This window comes from Melanerpes formicivorus, unplaced genomic scaffold (assembly GCF_026170545.1).
Source record: "Melanerpes formicivorus ecotype bairdi unplaced genomic scaffold, bMelFor1.0.p_v2 SCAF_5, whole genome shotgun sequence".
Lineage (NCBI taxonomy): Eukaryota > Metazoa > Chordata > Aves > Piciformes > Picidae > Melanerpes > Melanerpes formicivorus.
The window spans coordinates 35756168-35775855 of record NW_027142357.1 but is presented as its reverse complement, the minus strand read 5'-3'; the positions used below and the strand labels follow the sequence as shown (position 1 = coordinate 35775855).

At 44.2% G+C, this 19688-nt stretch overlaps 1 protein-coding gene across 2 annotated transcripts in view; it reads left to right on the top strand.

The window, feature by feature from the left end:
* Positions 1-1366: 1366 nt before the first annotated feature.
* The window catches only part of LCT (lactase), a 27264-nt gene continuing 8942 nt past the window's right edge, over positions 1367-19688 (top strand). For both annotated transcript variants that reach the window (XM_068139136.1, XM_068139135.1), the window contains exons 1-13: positions 1367-2030; positions 4138-4217; positions 5927-6010; positions 7027-7129; positions 7725-7800; positions 8583-9270; positions 9657-10302; positions 11786-13345; positions 13675-13943; positions 14365-14655; positions 16636-16834; positions 17550-17752; positions 18133-18242. In XM_068139136.1, coding sequence (XP_067995237.1) covers positions 1367-2030; positions 4138-4217; positions 5927-6010; positions 7027-7129; positions 7725-7800; positions 8583-9270; positions 9657-10302; positions 11786-13345; positions 13675-13943; positions 14365-14655; positions 16636-16834; positions 17550-17752; positions 18133-18242 — 4973 coding nt within the window. The remainder of the gene's footprint in view (positions 2031-4137; positions 4218-5926; positions 6011-7026; positions 7130-7724; positions 7801-8582; positions 9271-9656; positions 10303-11785; positions 13346-13674; positions 13944-14364; positions 14656-16635; positions 16835-17549; positions 17753-18132; positions 18243-19688) is intronic.

Sequence of the window (19688 nt, the reverse complement as noted above, 5' to 3'; positions counted from 1 at the left end):
CTGCCCTCCTCAAGCTTCAATCCCTTCCCTCTTGTCCTTCATGGCTTTCTTGTATGCCCCCTTCAGGCACTGGAAGGCTACTCCGAGGTCTTCATGGAGCATTCTCTTTTTCAGGCTGGACGGTCCCAACTCTCAACCTGTCCTCATAAGGAAGGTTCTCCAGCCCTCTAATAATTTTCATGGCCCTACTCTGCATCTGCTCCAGCAACTCCATGTCACTTGTTTGCTGGGGGCACCAGAACTGAATGCATTGCTCAGGAGAGCAGAATAGAGGAGGGGAATCATGTCACTTGTCCTGCTGGTCACATTTCCTTTGATGCAGCCCAGGACATGGTTGCCCTTCTGGGTTGCCAGTGCACATTGCTGGCTCGCCAGTGCACATTGCTGGCTCATGTTGAGTTCTTATTCAAACTCTATTCAGGCATCAGGGGCGGGGGGAAGAGTATGTAACTGTCCAGAACAGCAAGCGTGAGGTTTCAGCAAGGTTTTCAAGGCTTCCTAAGAATAAATTACTAGCCTGGGAATCAAGCGGAGTCAAAGTACACAAATGATAATCCCTGTATAAACTGAAAGATTGGCTACTTGAGTAACAATACTGACAGCTATTTTCTACTGTAACTTAAAGACAGTCTTGACAGAGCAGTAAGCTGCCCAGATGATTCCAGGTATGTTGCAGCAAAAGGCAGGTTGTTAAAGGAAATCAACAGAGATGGGAGTGGCTTTTCAGTGCAGTTCTGTAGATTGTTGTGCTCAATTGATTTAAATATGTTCTGTATTTAGGCAGCACACAGCAGTTTCACTTTGAATGTGATTTTATTGCTTCCAAACGCCCTGATTTTATTTGGCATGGGGATACGTATTGCTGCTGCTGCCTGAATTCTCATAATAGCCACTTTTCCAACTACATAAGATGCCCCATCTCAGATTTCCATTATGCACCCAAAAACTGGAGCACTAATGTGCCTCTTGCTGGACTTGAGATCACCAAGTCCAACCTATAATGCAGGTAACCCTGCTCTTGTTATGTTCTGTAGCCAGAGCTGTGCTAGGATTCCTCTTAAGCTGAAAAAGGCCAAGAGGAGATTAACAGCATTGTCTGTTTATTTTATCCTCCTCTGAAATGGAGCCAAATATCAGTTGATGTTCAAACATAAAGGGGAAGCTGAGCTTTTCAGATGACCTTTCTCCAACTAGTTGTTTGAGTTTGCTTGTCCATCTATCTCTTAACTGAAAGTCTTGATTTATTATCTTTTAGGGTCAGCTATTTCTGAGAATGTTTATCTGATTCATAGGTAGTTTCAGTTAACTATTACTTCTACTGTAATATAAGTAGCATGGAATAACTGTTTCTGAAGCAGTTCCAGAAATGGAGCTGCTTTGTAAGACTGTTGTCTTCTTTCTGTTAGTGTCTCCCAGCTTTGGGATTGACTGGGAATTTGTTCAGAATTTTATTGCCATTGCTGGACCTCTACCCAGCAAGTTAGTAAATAGATTGCATCTGCAGGACCAAGTCCTACCCAAAGAAGATCAATGCCTTGCTGTATCTGAAGCCCATGATTACCTGTGCCAGCAAGGTCTTGTAGCTCTGGAGTTGCCCCAGTATTTCTCCCACCTTCGTGAGACTGGGGTGACACATTACAAAGTCTTCCTGCCATGGGCACGCATTCTTCCAACAGGAGATGCCAGGAAGCCAGATGAAGCTCAAGTGCAGTGCTACCAGGAACTGCTCAGGACCCTGGTTGCTGCAGATATCAGGCCAGTTGTAGTTCTGCATCACCAGTGTGACCCTGGTGCTGTGACTGCAAAGGCCATGGGTGGGAAAGCCACTGCTTTTGCTGACCTTTTTCTGGAGTATGCAGAGTTCAGCTTCCATGTTTCTGGGGACCTGGTCAATGTGTGGCTCACTTTCAGTGACCTGCCCCAGGTCCTTAAGAGCCTGCCCTATGATGACCCCCAGCACCAAGCCCAGGCCCTGGCTGCTGCTCATGAGAGAGCTTACACCATCTACCACAAGAAATACTCACTGGCAGGTAAGGAGAGTGGGGAGGGAGACTTTTTGGTGTGACCTTCACAAGTATTTTGCGAGGGGCAACTGCTAGGTGCTATCTGTGAGTATGATGTCAGTACTCTCAGAATTGCACAGAAACCCTTCAGTAGTGGGCTCTTTCAAATCCCTTATTTTGATAATTGTTTTATAATTTACAATAATAATCACATTTTGCTTGAAATAGTAGCCAAAGTAGCTGGGGATAATATACCTCTGTGTGTGTGTGTAGTTACAGTTAACCTTTTAATCATCAGGGAAGTACTAAATAGCCTCCAGTTAATCTGAGCAGCAGAAACCAGTACTTCAAGCCCAAAGCTTTCAATACTTTGCATGCTTTTTCTCTGAGGGCTGTTGTCCCTGCAGTCTTAATTTGAAGACCAGCAGATGCCCCTCATACTGTTCATACACCAAACCTTGAATGTGTTGTGTAATAAAGACAGAGACTTGGGAAAAATCAGCTCATTTTGAAAGCCTTATTTCAATGTCCTTGAAAATTGAGGTTGCAATTTCTACCATTTCAGCTAAGAGAGGAAGATCATGCCATCAGTCAGTGACTGTTCTGTAATGCCTTCTGTATGATGGGGACTTTTTCATTAAGGCATGACTTGTTCCCTGGGAACACAGTTTTGGAGGTCCAGATCTAGCTGAAGAATCAGGTCCAATTCAAGTGATGCCTTCCACCCCAAAGGTGGAAATCTTTGCAAACATTGACAAAACCTACTTAAAACTGATCGTGGTGTAAAGTGACATTTCTCATTTCATCAAGGGGAAATGATTTTATTTAACTTCCAAAAGTTAAAGCAACAGGGAACAGTTGCTTTTTAGTGTAATTACTGCTCTCAGTTACAAATTACTTCAAGATTCCTCGAATCCAGTCTAACTCTATTTTTTTTCATGTCTACAATCACAAAATCATAATTATCAAGCTGTTTTGTAGCTAATAATGTGTACCTAATGTGTACTTCTTTCTGGCTCACAGAGGAAACAATAAAAATGTACCTTCAAGCTACAGAGGAACGAGGCACAGAAAATGTCTTGAGAGATAGTAGTACTGTGAGGAAGTCTGCAGTGCCCTTTGTTTAGAATTCACTTCTTGCACACACTAGGGTTTTACAGTAATTAAATTTTAACGCTGCCTGTGTTAAACAGAGCAAGAGAATTTCATCTCTGTTGAGTTCCTGGGATTTTCTAAGCAGCTGTCCTCTTGGGTCTGCCTTCTTTGGACTTAGAGTTTTCCTGTCCCTAGAAGAACCAGTAGGGCTGGCTGAGTCACTGTCATTTTTTTTTCCCCCAATTGATTTTGAGTTCTTGCATTTGTCAGGAATACTTTGCCCAGCTTCCCTCATGCATCACCTGTCCCCTGCAAATTCCCAGCATCCCAGTAGCATCCAGCACAGGGTGGATTTAAAAAAAACCAACAACTACCATACCACAAAGTCATGAAAATTAAACATACTCTTTATAGTTATGCACAGAGTGGAAGGGCACCCACTGGACAGGTGCATTGAGCTCCACTTTACTGCAAGCAACAGCACTACAGCTACCTGAAAGGATGTTGTAGTGAGGCTGGTGTTGGTCTCTTCTGCCAAGTAACTAGTGATGGGATGAGAGGAAATGGGCTTAAGTTGTGCCGGGAGAGGTTTAGAGTGGACATTAAGAAAATCTTTACTGAGAGAGTGGTGAGACATTGGAATGGGCTGCTCAGGGGGGTGGTAAAGTCACCATCCCTGGAAGTCTTCAAGAAGCGTGTAAATGGTGGCACTTCAGGATATAGTTTAGTGATGATGGCAGTTGGATTATGGTTGGACTTTATAATCTTGAAAGTTTTTTCCAACTGTAATGATTCTGTAAGATATTTATGAGCTGTCATGATTAGACAAGACATATTAAACTCTGCTTTTCAATTTCTACCTTCTCCAACTCTGTTGAAATTGTGGTGGGTATTCTGAAATCAGCTACCTAGGGCCCTGATTGATGTTCAAAAAACATCCAACTGATTAAAAAAACCCAAAACAAAACCAACAAACCTGCAGTGAACTGAAATCTTTTATTTATCCTTAACATATTGCTAATAGCTTCTCTTTTTTAAGGTGGAAAGCTGTCCATTGCTTTAGGAGTGGGTCATGGTTTGGATCATGCTTCATTGGAATTGCTTTCAGCTTCTCTTCAGGTAACACCATCATGGAAACTACTTCCAAAATTACAGGAATTGATTTTTATGTGCAGGATCAAGTGACCTATTGCAAGTTATATAAAATTTTAGCAGATGGACTAATCAACCAATTTGGTAAATTTTACTTACTTGGTTAGCTTGATTATGTGGAACTCACTGATTTAAAAAATTGCTTCAACATCCTGTCTTGGCTTCTTGATTAAGAGATATGGACACATTTGCTCTCATAATTGGCTGTTTTAGCAATTTAATGTACTTAAATGACAAGGTGTCTGCAAAAAGTGTTCCCACTGTCATTTTCTTTGAAAGTCAACTTAATGCATCATTAAAGAAATAGATGATTTATTTCAAATAACTGCTCTTAAAAAAACCAAAACCAACTATGTATTACATTAAAACACAAACTGAGCTGTGATAAAAATTGTCTAGATGGCACAGTCTGAGGAGAACATAATCACTGCAAAGGTCATAGAAGGGAGCTTTGGACATCATCAAATCCAGCTCCTCTGCCAAAGCAGGATCACCTAGGGCATGTCACACAGGAATGAAGGAATGAATCCAGACAGGTCTTGAAAGGCTCCAGAGAAGGAGGCTCCACAACCCCTCTGGGCAGCCTGTTCCAGTGCTCCATCACCCTTACAGTAAAGAAGTTTTTTCTCATGTTGAGGTGGAACTTCCTGTGTTCCAGCTTGTATTCATTGGCCCTTGTCCTATCACCACTGAAAAGAGACTTCTTGACACCCACCCTTCAGATATTTGTAAACATTAACAAGATTTCCTCTCAGTCTTCTGGACTAAACAGCCCCAGGTCTCTCAGCCTTTCCTTATCAGGGAGATGTTCCAGTCCCTTAACCATCCTCATAGCCCTCCATTGAACACATCTGTGATGAATCCTTTCTGTGAAGACCAAACTCTCTATTGGCAGTTATCTTCACTTAGGGGACGTTGATACAGGATACAGTGAACAAACAACAGTGCAGTTTGTTAGCTTGACTTCACAAACCATCAAAATTTAGCAAGCGGGTAAACAATGTTTAAGACATGACATCTCAGAGGTGTACACAAGGTGTGATTTGTGGGGAGAGAAACATTGTTAAATAAAATGAGGTGACTGAACTTGAAAAACACTTTGGACTGAAAAATAAACTGAAAGCTTATCAGTGTTTCCAGCTGGTTTAATAAAAGAATATGATCTCTTCCTTTGAACTCAATGATTCAAATGGGATGTAGTCTGGAATCATTAGAGGTTTCTGAAGTGGACTTTCCCCAAAGGTTAATTGATGTGGCCTACATGAACCACAGAGTTACAAAGGTTTCACTGTCTGATTAAAGAAGCATCCATCTGTAAATCATTAATATTACATTCATAAAATATTCAGTAGAATTTCACTTAGCTGTTTAAATTTTACTTTGTTTGGAAGAATAGATGCAAATTGCATCTTCTCATTAAGCAGGATTTCATTCAGCTGTTTGTTTCACTTTTTATAGGAGCAGAGTTACAAAATGCATCTTCCCATGCAGTTTGTACCTTCTCAGTCCAGTTTGTGCACATTAAATTATCCAGGGTTCCCATGAAGCTGTAGGGCTCCTTACTCCAGCAATGTGTTTTTATCAAACATTTCACAATTTTATGTATTTTTAGCATAATACCTGAATGAAAAGGACATTTTACTCCAGGATGATTCTTTTCCTTTTCTTGTTGCCAGGATTCAGTGGACTTTCTGTCTCTCAGCCTTCAGTACTATTGTGGAAATGAAGCAAACGTCTACAAGAAGTTGAGTGAATTTCAGGTAATGCACAGTGTTAACATTTTTAGCAACAGACCAGAGACCACAAATAGAAGGGGAATTTCATATTTCTTGATGCATGTCTCAAACACTTCTGATGTGCTGCAAGAGCTCAGACAGCAGCCACATTAGGAAACAGCTGCATGCTGCCCACTTCTCTGTTGTTATTCTGACTTAAAAACAGGTGCTCGAAAGTGCTGGAAAGGATTCTCTTGGTCAGTGCTCATCATTGAGGTTTTAACAACTGGAATGGCATCATTACAGAATACAGGATTAACCAGGTTGGAAAAGACCTTCAAGATCATCAAGTCCAACCTAATTCTTTATTCCAGGAATGAAAAACCTTCTCTTTCACGTCTTAAGTGTTTCATAAGCTGTTAGGCTAATACATTTAAACAAAACAAAAAACCCCACTATTTTGTTCTAGCATGGGTTCTGCAATGGTACTTCACACACTTCTTCATCAGTGGAGGAAGTGTTAGAAACATTCATGACTCTGAGTTTGTGCAAGGATTAGATCCCATGGCAATGCAGTGTCAGTAGTGCCACAGGCTAGTACCTGGTTTTAAAACTCTGATAGTGAACTGCATTCTTGAAATATGTAAGAGTCACCCAGCAAGTGAGTTGGAGAATAAGACACTACCCATGTGACTCCTTCTCTTGAGGGCCCCAGCATGCTGCAGTTACTATAAAAAGCTGAAGTGGGTCAAACGTTATGGCAACACATTCTTAGCAAGTAAGCTTTCAAAACAGGCCATAGTTCCTTGTGCCTTTTCCATGAGAAGTTGAACACTGAAAGTCTCTGGGGTTTGTGATTTGATTTGCATCGAGCATTTTTTGTATCATAGAAAAACAGTGGGTGGTATTTCATGGTTACTCTGTAGATCTATGAATTTAACTTTGAAGAACTGATTATCACCAGTCTTCTAGGTATTTCCTGTTCTGTGTTATAAAGCAACAAATGCCAAGAGCATGGTTTTATTTACATCCAAGTTTCACACAAGTCTTTGGTTTTGCAGAATGTCTGGAAGGACACTCAGATCTTGATTTTCAGTCTAAAGTTCCTTGATTGTGATTCCATGGAAGAGAATCCTTCTATACCAATAGCTGCCATTTTCACTGGTGAGTGGTATATTTTAATAAGGAGGAGAGGTTTTTAGCTATGTTCTGCATGGCAAATTATAGGGGAAGTTCAAAATTGTCCAGACCACTGCTCTCATGAAATAACTTGATGGTTTCTTTCTTAGCCTTCTTGGAAATTTAAGGGTAAATGGTGAGTGTGGAGGGAGAGAAAGCAGGAAATATTACTCAAAGCTTTTCTTCATTTTCATTAGACTCAGATTGTGCCAGAAGAGGTTTGAACTGGATAGTAGGAAAAATCTTTTCACCAAAAGGGTTGCCAAGCATTTGAACAGGCTGCCCAGGGAAGTGGTGGAGTCACCATCCCTGGATTAATTAAAAGACATGTAGATGTGGTTTAGTGGTGGATTTCACTGTGCTAGAAATGGTTGGAATAGATCCTGAAGGTATTTCTGTGACAATTTTTTAACATGGAATTGTAGATCTCTAATGAAAACCCAACAAATTGAATCTGAAAAAAATGAGTTAAGAGAAAAGCACAATGTTTCTAAAAAAGTGCAATTGTATGTCCATGTAGTGTCATGCAGTCCATCTGAGTTGTGGCTAAGCTCATCACCTGCCATTTGTGTATTTTCAGCTATTAACAAAGACCAGACACTAACAATTGGATATGATGTTAATGAGTTATTGGACTCTTCATCTCACGTTTTAAGGTACAGTTTTGTCCCCTAAATCAGACACTGCAGTAAAATGGTGTCCTCTAGAACCCTATGTGCAGGCAAAGTCTGCTGTTAGTTGCTGAAAAAGGTGGAAAGGAATAGCTTTTTGCTGAGCCCACTCTCTTGCTGTTACACACAATTCTCTATCCTACTGCTACAGGTGATGTGATCATCTTCCACTCTCTCATCCTTGGTTACCCAAATTGCACCTTAAAGCCAGTAGTAGCAAGTACTTTTCCAAGGCTTCTGTTCTTTCTGAGATCAAAACCATTTGAAATTCAAATAAACTACAAAAAGATAAAGACTTTCCTAGGAGAGGAGGCAGTTGTACCTTCAGAAATGTGGATGTCATTGTGCAGGGAGAAGCTAAGGGTTAGAGAAGCAAGGTTGATTTGGTTTAGCTTATACCATGGGAATTCATGAGAGCAGTTGTATCATACGAAAATGCTACAGACGGTAAGGATTGTGTCTGCACCTTCACCCTAGCTGTAATGAATTATGAATCTGCTGCAAAGAAATGCATTGGATGTATAGCTCTAGAGCTCTGGAGTTAGCTCATTGCACGCATGTATAGCTCTTGAGCTGCTCTGCATTTAGCTTGTTGCACTCCACCTTCATCTGCTGGCTGGATGACCAGATGACAAAGGAACTATGCATTTAAGTGGCATATGTCAGCTGAATAGAAAGCAAATAACTCTTTTATCCTCTCTGTTTGCAAGTTCTTTTTCACTGGCATCCTTCTCAGAGATTTTAATTTCCTTTTATTCTCTTTCCAGCAAAGCAAATACTATGCAGGAAGACCAAGATGCTGCTCCTGCTCCTCGCTCCTCCTATCAAACAGTTTGGGAAATGTTTGCTAACCAGCCTGAACTGGAGAGGGATTCTTTTCTGCAAGATGTTTTCCCAGATGGTTTCCTCTGGGGCACATCCACAGGTGCCTTTAACATTGAAGGAGCTTGGGCAGAGGATGGGAAAGGAGAGAGCATCTGGGATCAGTTCGGGCACACAGGTCACGTCTACATGAACCAAACAGCAGATGTGGCATGTGACAGCTACTATAAAACCAGCTATGATGTTTACCTCCTTAGGGGTCTTCATCCCCAGCTGTACAAATTTTCTCTATCCTGGCCTAGAATTCTCCCTGCTGGCACCACCGAGACCAAAAACACCAAGGGTGTTGATTATTACAACCAATTAATTAACCGTTTGCTAGACTCTAATATTGAGCCCATGGTGACTCTGTTCCACTGGGACCTTCCACAAGCTCTCCAGGTTCTTGGTGGCTGGCAGAATGACAGTATCATAGATGCTTTTGTAAATTATGCAGACTTCTGCTTTTCCACTTTTGGGGATCGAGTCAAGTTCTGGGTTACTTTCCACGAGCCTTGGGTTATCAGCTACGCTGGCTATGGCACCGGAGAGCATCCCCCAGGAATCACGGACCCAGGAGTAGCATCTTACAAGGTAGGAACACAGAAATACCTGGGATCCTGTAGATGCCATTGTTGTGTTGTTTTTCTCTGATGGTTCTGTATTTGAACTGTGTTCAAGCCTGGTGTTGCCTCTGAGACAGCTGTTTGCTTGTTGGATTTATGATACTTGCTAAAAATGGGTTAGTTAATGGATGCTAGAGGTCTTGATCTTCCTGCTCTGTTCTGGAAGCTGGTGTTGATGGGTAGCCAGGTTCTTCTGCTTATTCCAAAACCTACTGCACTGTGGCTATGATTATTTGTTTTGTTGAGGTTTTTTCTTTTGGCCTGAGACCACAGTCTCACAGGACAGTAATCTCAATGCTTAAGAGTTCTCGTGCAAAGCAGTGTGAGATGTGCCTCCCTGTTTTCTGTTCCCAGGTGGCTCACACAATTCTCAAGGCTCACGCCAAAGTCTGGCACCTGTACAATGACAAGTACCGCTCTCAGCAACTGGGGAAGGTGGGGCTGGTGTTGAACTCAGATTGGGCTGAACCCAAGACTCCCACCAATTCTGAGGATGTGAGGGCCTCTGAGAGGTACCTGCAATTCATGCTTGGCTGGTTTGCTCACCCTGTATTTGTTAATGGTGATTACCCAGATATCCTGAAGGCTCAGATCCAGGAAACAAACCAGCAGTGCTCCACAACAATTGCCCAGCTGCCTCTCTTTACCGAAGAGGAGAAGTCCTGGGTGAAGGGGACTGCAGACTTTTTTGGTCTTTCCCATTACACTTCCCGCCTGGTCAGTGCTGTGACTAATGGGACCTGCACTGCAAGCTATGAGAGCATCGGGCACTTCTCTGTGCATGTAGATCCTTCTTGGCCACAGGCTGCCTCTTCTTGGATCCATGTGGTCCCCTGGGGATTAAGACGCCTGCTGAAGTTTGTGTCCCAGGAATACACAGGGACAAGGATCCCAATTTACATAGCAGGAAATGGTGTGCCAACAGAAGACACCGGGGATCTGATTAACGATGCTCTGCGGGTTAATTATTTCCGTCAGTACATCAACGAGGCTCTGAAAGGTATGGAGGAATGTTAGGCTTTAATATTTTAATAGTAGCAGCTAGTTATTCTATCACTTTCATACTGGTTAACTCTAAAACATCAGCGTTTGCCTGGTGCTATGTGGTCAGCTACCTATTTTGTATATAGTGTGACCTCATATACTTCATCCTATCTGGGGAGGGCAGTGGAACACTGGGACAGGTTGCCCAGGGGAGGTAGTTGAGGCTCCATCCCTGGAGGTATTCAGAGTGAGGCTTGACAAGGCTCTGGGCAACCTGGTCTAGTTGAGGATGCCTCTGCTTTACTGCAGAGGGAGTTGCAGTAGATGACCTTTGGAGGCCCCTTCCAACTCAAACCATTCTATGATTTTATGATTCTATGGCATCCATATATGGAAGTCTCCATTATGTTTAGATGCGGGAACAGGTTTTTCATATATATGGATAAATGTAGCCTGGACCCCAGTGTCAGTCCCTCTGAGAACTGTTTTTATCACTCAGCTACCCTGAAGATGACTTGCCCTTAGGCAAGCTCATGCCCACAGACATCTCATAGATCAGGACTGAACGATGTCATTATTGATCAAGCAGACAGTATCCTGTCCCATTTCAGGTTAGAATTTTTAGGGAGATACAAATATCTCAAATAGTTTTGAGCAAGGTTCAAGGTATGCTTCTATCTTTGCAAGTTGTGTATCCATTGATGTAAAAATATGAGTGATTTGAGCTCTGGACAGGTATAAAGATTTGAGATTTCAAATAGAGATTTGACTAATGCTCTGTTGAGATACACAAATCAATACTGTCAGGAAAACTGTATTAAATATGCTGTATGATCAGTGTACAGCAGTTTATCTTCTTGACCTAGTTCTGAACATGCTGCTAGAAGGGTTATTAGAGCTACAGAAAACACAATTTAGCATTGCTGTATGCCTTAGCAGAAGGAAGGAAGGTGGACTGCATATGGGAAGTGAACTCTTCTGGATTGAGAAAGATTTAGAGCTTGTTTTTTAGGCAATGTGTGGAAAGGTGCTGGGCTTGCCTCTGCCGGTAGCAGATACTGTGTTCTGCTGAAAGAAGCTGTCCTCCTGTGCTCAGGAAAGATAGTCAAGCACTAAATGCTTATAATGTTTCAGTTTATCTACAGTGTCAGCTCTAAAAGTGCACCATACACCTGAGCTGTTGAGTTGTGCTTGGAAACAAGAAAACAGGGAAAAAGGGATGACACCAGTGGCACAGGTGTCCTGTACTCAGTAACCTCTTGACTGATACTTCTTTCCTCACGCATTTTTATCACTAAGCATTTGATTGCTACTGTGCCAGTTGCTTTCCATGCCAGATACTCTAATGTTGTTTGTTTGTTGTTGATTTGGGTTTATTTTTGCCTAGAATGATGTTTGGGTTATGACAATTACCCTCAGTTGTGGTGCTTATGTTGTGTGGTGCTGTGTTCAGAAAATGCCCAAATGAGTAACTGTGTCTTCTTCTGTTTCTGTGACAGCTGTAAAGCTAGATGAGGTCGATGTTCGGTCATATATTGCTCGATCCCTGGTTGATGGCTTTGAAGGCCCAGTGGGGTACAGACTAAGATTTGGGCTGCATCATGTGAATTTTGAAGACAGTGACAGACCAAGGACTCCCAAGGCATCTGCTTATTTCTATTCCAGCGTTATTGAAAACAATGGTTTCCCATCTAAAGTCTCGGACAGATCTTCTACACCAGTGGTATTTCACCAACCCATACCATCAAAGTTGCCATATTTGCCTGCATCAGAAGTTCCCTCCAAGGCAAAGGTTGTCTGGGAGAAGTTTTCATCTCAAACAAGCTTTGAAAAGGACATGTACTTCTATGGGACATTTCCAGAGGACTTTACATGGGGGGTGTCTTCTTCTGCCTACCAGATAGAGGGAGGTTGGGATGCTGATGGCAAAGGACCCAGCATTTGGGATAACTTCACCCATGTCCCAGGGAATATAAAGAATAATGATACTGGAGATATAGCTTGTGATAGCTACAACAAGGTGGAGGAAGACATTTACCTGCTGCGAGCCTTAGGGGTGAAGAACTATCGTTTCTCCCTGTCCTGGTCTCGAATTTTCCCCAACGGAAGGAACAACTCAATAAACCACCATGGGGTTGACTACTATAACCGTCTCATTGATGGGCTGGTTGCCAACAACATCGCTCCAATAGTCACTCTCTACCACTTTGACCTGCCACAAGCTCTCCAGGACATTGGTGGCTGGGACAGCAGTGAGATGATTGACCTGTTTGATAGTTTTGCAGACTTCTGTTTCCAGACCTTTGGGGACAGGGTGAAGTTCTGGATCACATTCAATGAACCCCAAGTCATTGCCTGGGTTGGCTATGGCACTGGAGAATTTCCACCCAATGTCAAAGACCCTGGCAGTGCTCCCTACAGGGTTGCCCACATCTTACTTAAAGCTCATGCCAGGGTCTACCATACGTATGATGACAAATACAGAGCGAGTCAGGGAGGGGTCATTGCTCTGTGTCCCAACATAGACTGGGTTGAGCCACAGACACCCAGCAACCCCAGGGACATAGAAGCTGCAGACAGGTACCTGCAGTTTTTGGTAGGGTGGTTTACACACCCAATTTTCAAAAATGGGGACTACCCTGATGCCATGAAGTGGAAAGTTGGGAACAGGAGCGAGCTCCAGAGCTTGCCGTCGTCTCGCCTGCCAGTTTTCACAGCAGAGGAGCGTGAATACATCAGGGGCACAGCAGATGTCTTCTGCTTCAACACCTACACCTCCAGAATTGTAACCCATTCAACCACCCAGTTGAGGCCCTTCTCTTATGAGTATGATCAGGAAGTTGTAACAAAAGTTGACAGTTCCTGGCCTTCCTCAGCTATGCCGAGCCAGCGGGCTGTGGCCTGGGGGATGCGGAGGCTGCTGAACTGGATCAAAGAAGAATATGGAAACCCCCCAATATATGTAATTGAGAATGGGGTGGGGCTAAACACCACGTCACAGCTTGATGACAACAGCAGGATATTTTACTACAAAACATACATTGATGAAGCTCTAAAAGGTACCAATGTTTGCTTTTGTTCTGTTGGGGTGTGTCTCCCCTTGAGTTTCTGGTTACTTTATTCCTCTGAAGAAGAGTTTTTAAAAGTGGTTGATACCAGTCTTTAAATATCCTGAGCACAATGTAAGTATAGTGTTTCTTTTTGTGATCTGCCCTGCATGGCTCTTTGCACTTTGTACCCTCCATCTGTGGAGAGTCTCTTGATCTTAGTTGACCAGTGCCAGCTTTATGAAGCTAGAAGTGTCGTAAGTGCTTGCATGTGAATGCCTCGTGGCTCATTTAATGTGTGATTCTACCTCTGCTGATGCCCTTTCTTTCTGGTCTTTCAGCTTACAAGTTGGATGGTGTTAATCTGAGAGGATACAACGCATGGAGCCTCATGGATAGCTTTGAATGGTTGAATGGTTATGAGACAAGTTTTGGGTTGCACCAGGTTGATTTTGACAACGCCAACAGGCCAAGAACCCCAAAGCGCTCTGCTGTGTACTATGCAGAGGTCATCCGCAACAATGGTATCCCACTGCCAGAAGAAGATGAATTCTTATATGGAGAGTTTCCAGAGAACTTTGTGTGGAGTGTGGCAACTGCAGCATATCAGGTTAGGAAACAGCTGGATTCCTACAGTGTCTGCAGACAGTTCTTTCATTTTGGATAAGACATCTACAGCTTTTGTAACATTTAGGTTTTACTGTAATTGAGGGTTAGTGTAATGTCTGCTGTAAAAGGGAGGAGCTTGGAGACGTTTAAAGGCATGGTTACACTACAAGGACAGAGACAGCTTCACAAGGGCCAGCCCACTTGGAGCAGCAGGTGAACTGAAACAACACCTGTGCTCTGTGACTTTGTGGTTTGCTAATATATCTTGCCTTGAGGCCCAAGAGGCCTTACTAGTGACTGATCAGTGAAGCTGGTAAGTCAAAAGTCTAGTGCCACAAAGATTAACAGGTTGAATTCTTTGCTGGGCCAAGACCTAAATTTGGGGGTTACTAACAATTCCACCCTCCCATCTTCAATTACAGATTGAAGGAGGTTGGAGAGCAGATGGGAAAGGACTTAGCATTTGGGACAAATATGCTCACACTCCCTTGAGGATCAGCAATGATGACACTGGAGATGTAGCTTGTGACAGCTACCACAGGATTGAGGAGGATGTGGAATTGCTGAAGAGCCTCAAGGTGTCTCGGTATCGCTTTTCAGTCTCCTGGTCTCGTGTTCTCCCAGATGGGACCACCAGATACATCAATGAAAAGGGCCTGAACTACTATGAAAGGCTTGTCGACGCTTTACTGGCAGCTAACATTGTGCCTCAGGTAACCAAAAAAGGTGGCTTTCAGGTAACTAAACAATAGCAGAACTCAAGTCTGGTGCTCAGAGCCACCTGTATGTGTTTCCATGCATGCCCTTCCTCACAGAGAAACAGTTTTTGATTGCATTCTGCAAGGACACATGTTCTTTGCATAAGCAAATGAATGGGGATGGTGATGATACATTAGAAATTACTGCCCAGAGGAATCCCAGTAACCTTATTGTTGGCTGTTTCTAATTACCTTCTCTTCCCTCACATGCTTGAAAGTGAACTCCATGAGGATGTATGCATTGATCTTTCCAGAGACTTGAGGTGAGGCCAGCCAACCTGTAGTTCTCAGGATCCTCCTTCTTGCCTTTCTTGGAGATGAGTGTAACATTTATTCTTTTCCAAGACGTTAGGAAGGTCTATTGACCTCCTTATTGCTGTGTACAACAACAAGAGGACAGTCTCAAACTGTGCCAGGGGAAGTTTAGGCTGGAGGTGAGGAGGAAGTTCTTCACAGAGAGAGTTGTTAGCCATTAGAATGTTCTGCCCAGGGAAGTGGTGGAGTCCCTGTCCCTGAAGGTGTTCAAGAGGGGATTGGACATGGCACTTGAAGCCATGGTTTAGTAGTCATGAGGTGTTGGGTGACAGGTTGGACTTGTGGTCTTTTCCAACCTTATTGATTCTATGATTCCATGATCAGCATGGCTTGTCACACATAATGGACAGAGACCTCACTATGGCATAAATCAGCTCTTTCGGCACCCTGAATGAATCTGACCTGTTCCCATAGTCTAGGATGTATGTAGCTTTTTGCCACTTCTGTCTGCTGCTTCCCCCATGTTGGCTGTTCTTTCGTCCTTCAACGATGCTGGGTTCACTGGAGAGTGCCCATGGCTGCACCAAGTGCTACCTACATGTCTTATGTAACAGCCCCATACAACAATGCAGGCTTGGGGCAGAGTGGCTGGAAGGCTGCCTGGCAGAAAAGGATCCAGGGGTGCTGGTTGACAGCTGACTGAACATGAGCCAGCAGTGTGCTTAGGTGGCAAACAGCATCCTGGCCTTATCAGAAGTAGTGTGACCTGCAGGTCCAGGGAAGTGATTGTCTTCCTGCACTCAGCACTGGTAAGATGGTACCTTGAGTACTGTGTTCAGTTTTGGGCCCACCACAACAAGGAGGATGAGGTGCTGGAGTGTGTCTTGAGAAGGGCAGCAAAGCTGGTGAAGGGTCTAGAGAGCAAGTCTTGTGAGGAGCAGCTGAGGGAACTGGGATTGTTTAGTCTGGAGAAAAGGAGGTTCATGGGAGACCTTATTGCTCTCTATGACTACCTAAAAGGAGGTTGTAGTGTGGTGGGAGTTGGTTTGTTCTCCCAAGTAGCAAGTGACAGGATGAGAGGAAACAGCCTCAAGACGTGCCAGAGGAGGTTTAGGAAAAATTTCTTCACCAAAAGCTTAAGCTGTGGAACAGGCTACCCAGGGAAGTGGTTGAACCATCATCCCTGGAGGTATTTAAAAGCCATGTAGATGTGGTGCTCAGGGACATGGTTTAGCAGCAGACTTGGTTAGGTTAATGGTTGGACTTGATGATCTTAAAGATTTTTCCAGCCTAAATAATTCTGTGATTCTGTGCACACCATGCAGGGGGCAGCCCAGGAATTATCTACACAAACATCAGGTGATGCCTGAATGCACCTGTGCCTTCACGGCATTGCTCTAGACAGGTCCACTGGCTGTACCAGCCCAAACAGGTGTTCTCTTAATTGTATTTCATCTGAGAGTCTGCAGGTGCAGTTCTTGCTATCAGAAGGGTGTGGTGGTTTTGGTAAAAGCTTCATCTTCACCCTCAGACAGTGCCTAGAGTTCAAGTCATGGTTTGAGAGCAGGTAGCTGCTGATCAGAGCATGGTTTGTGCTCCCAAGCGAGGCTAGGCTACTGTGCTCATTTCCAAAAGGAAGAGTGGCTGGCTGAGTCTCTCTCTCTTGCTCTTTCCCCACAGGTAACTCTCTACCACTGGGACCTCCCACAGGCCCTGCAGGATGTCGGTGGGTGGGAGAATGACACTATCATTCAGAGGTTTAAGGAATATGCTGACCTCCTTTTCAAGAGATTAGGAGATAAAGTGAAATTCTGGATAACCTTAAATGAACCCTTCAACGCTGCATATCAGGGCTATGGTGTTGGCACAGCTGCTCCAGGTAGGGATTCTGGGCATAAGCTTGGAGCACTACTGCACAACTGTATTACACTGCAGCAGAGTACATGCTAGAGGTTTGCAAAGGGGGAGCAAGGAAGGCAGTGTGGTGGGGATAAGTGGGATTTGGACTGCTGTAGTGGACACATCCTTCTTTCACTTTGCCTGTGATGCCTCTAAGACCCGTCCTCCTTCTTCCACCCATCCTGTGCAGCCTCTGGATTACATGTGCTGTCTGGAGCAGACCCCATTGCAGAGCAGCTCCAGGGACAGTGGAGAAGAGTTAGGGCTGGAGGGCACCCAGTTCAGCTATAGGGTAGAAGAAGGAGAAGTAGATGAAAGGGGAGGGATGGGAGCTGGCTGGAATATACAGCTTTCTGCTTTCCATGCTGGTGCCAGCAGCCTGTTGCTGGGCCTGGCAGTCCTGCATAGGCAGATAGCTGAACCAGCCCATGTCCCACCACAGCAGGAGGAGAAGGGAGCAGTGTGTGGTCCCACACAGTCTGCCCACTGCAGCTGTGTCTTTAGCTGTCTCTGCAGTTTCCAGCTGTCTCTGTGACCTCAGCCCAGAGCTGGGGCCCAGGGTGCCAGCTGCTGCAGGTTTGTTTATTTACCAGCAAGCAGTTGGGGATGTCCTGGGCATCATGTTAACCTGGGAAGCAGTTGTGAGAAAGTTGGGAACTGCTGCTCCACTGCCTGTGCTGTCCCTGCCCCTGCAGGCATCTCCATTCGCCCCGGGCGAGCCCCCTACGTGGTGGGGCACAACATGATAAAGGCCCACGCGGAGGCCTGGCACCTCTACAATGAGACCTACCGGGCAAAACAAGGAGGGCTGATCTCCATCACCCTCAACTCTGACTGGGCAGAACCAAGGAACCCATACAAACAGGAGGACATCGATGCTGCCAAACAATACTTGGAGGTACAGAGATACCTGAGCACAGCTCTCCCACAGCTCCTGGGTTTGTTTATAGTGGTACCCTTTCTCTGGGTGCTGGAGATGCTCAGAACCCAGGTGAGTAGCTCACTGGAAAAAAAGGATGAGCCAGAGGCACAACTGCAAGGAAATGGTTCACCCTTATCTGATGGCTGATAAGCATCCAACAGAAATGGGACAAAATATGGCTGCATTGACAAAAGCTTAGTAAATTTACTGTTGTTATATGGAGCATCCCTGCATAGCTCCATGTGCCTGATCAGTATACATTCAAATACTACCTATAAAGCAGCACATGAAGGAGAAATGGTTAAATCCTTTGTTTAGATACATAATTGATCCTTCTCCCTTATTCCCTGGCTCAGTTTTTTTTAGGCTGGTTTGCTCATCCCATTTTCAAAACCGGTGATTATAACGAGGTGATGAAAACAAGGATTCGGGAACGCAGCCTGGCGCAGGGTCTGAGCCAGTCCCGGTAAGAGCCCAGCCCTGTGTTTGCCCTGCTGTGCTGAAGCCTGCTGTTCTGATGGGAGTGCTGAATTTCACTGATTCTATTGCAATACTACTCTAAAAATCTTGCTGTATCCTCTCAGAAAACCTTTAGTGTACATTTTGCCTGTTCCCTGTCCTTACCTCTCTTGCAAACTAAATTTACTACTATGCCTTATCTTTGGGGTAGTAAGTTGGCAGCTCAGGGTGGTACAGGGAATGCTCTGCATTAGGCACAGTGTTTCACCTGACAGCCACAGTGAAGGTGTTTTAATTTTTCTTAAAACTATGTACTGAACTTGAGCACTGAGAACTCACAGGTCCCTCTGAATTGTATTTCTTATTTTCTGTTCCTGTCTATTACTTCTGGGCTGCCCAGGGAGGTGGTGGAGTCACCATCCCTGGAGGTGTTCAAGAGGGGATTGGACGCGGCACTTGGTGCCATAGTCTAGTCATGGGGTCTGTGGTGACAGGTTGGACTCGATGATCTTTGAGGTCTCTTCCAACCTTGGTGATACTGTGATGCTTTTAATGTTACTGTGGTCCCAGTGTTCCATCACCATTTCTTTTCCTTTTCTCTCCTCTCTAGGCACATATAAGTAAAGCACTTTCTTCCCTCTTCACTTTAATAGCTAATTCATGGGGTGTATGAGATCTGGGGCTATTCCTTGTCATGCCTTTCTGCAAATGTGGGAGGCCACTTGTTTTGAAGTGAGGAGGATGGTGAGGAGTTGGTGTGTGCTCTGCAGCAAAGGCAGGGCTCTTCATGATTCCAGTTATATTTTTATACATGCCTAATCCACTTGCATTCTTAAGCATTTTTTGGCACATTATTTCTTCTCTGCTGCTAACAAGAGAGCAAAGCCATGTGTGTTGTTTTATGAGGTAATGTGCCCAAGCATTTCAGTCTGGGGAAGTCCTGTCCTCAGCCCAGGACTGCAAACATCACCAAACTGTCTGGAGCACTGGCTGTGTTTTCAGCATGGCTTAGCTAGGGACCTAATTCCCAGGAGAATTTTCTCTCACTGAAACCTCGCTCCTTGTTGCAGGATGCCCTGGCTGTCCCATGATTCTATTTCTTACTTTGTGTAGTGCTACAGATCCAAAAGGGGTGGTTCTCTGAGAAGTCCTCCCTTTTAAAGGGAACCAAGGTTTTTGGGATTTAGTGGTAGAGTCCACACACAGAGACTAGTTCCCAGTTTCTGCTGGGTTTTCCCGTTCCTCCAGAAGGATCATGGTACCTCTTCTTGTGCTTGTGGTGCTGGTGCTAGGCACTACATGTGGAGTGTGTTCAAAGTATGGATTTCAGGGAGGAAGCTCAGAAGTTCTCACTGTGCATCAACTGCACATCCTAGCAAAAGCTTAGTTTGTACAACAGGAGTAGGGAGGGATAGGAATGAAAGCAGGGGAGATCCTTGGAAGAGTTAAATGT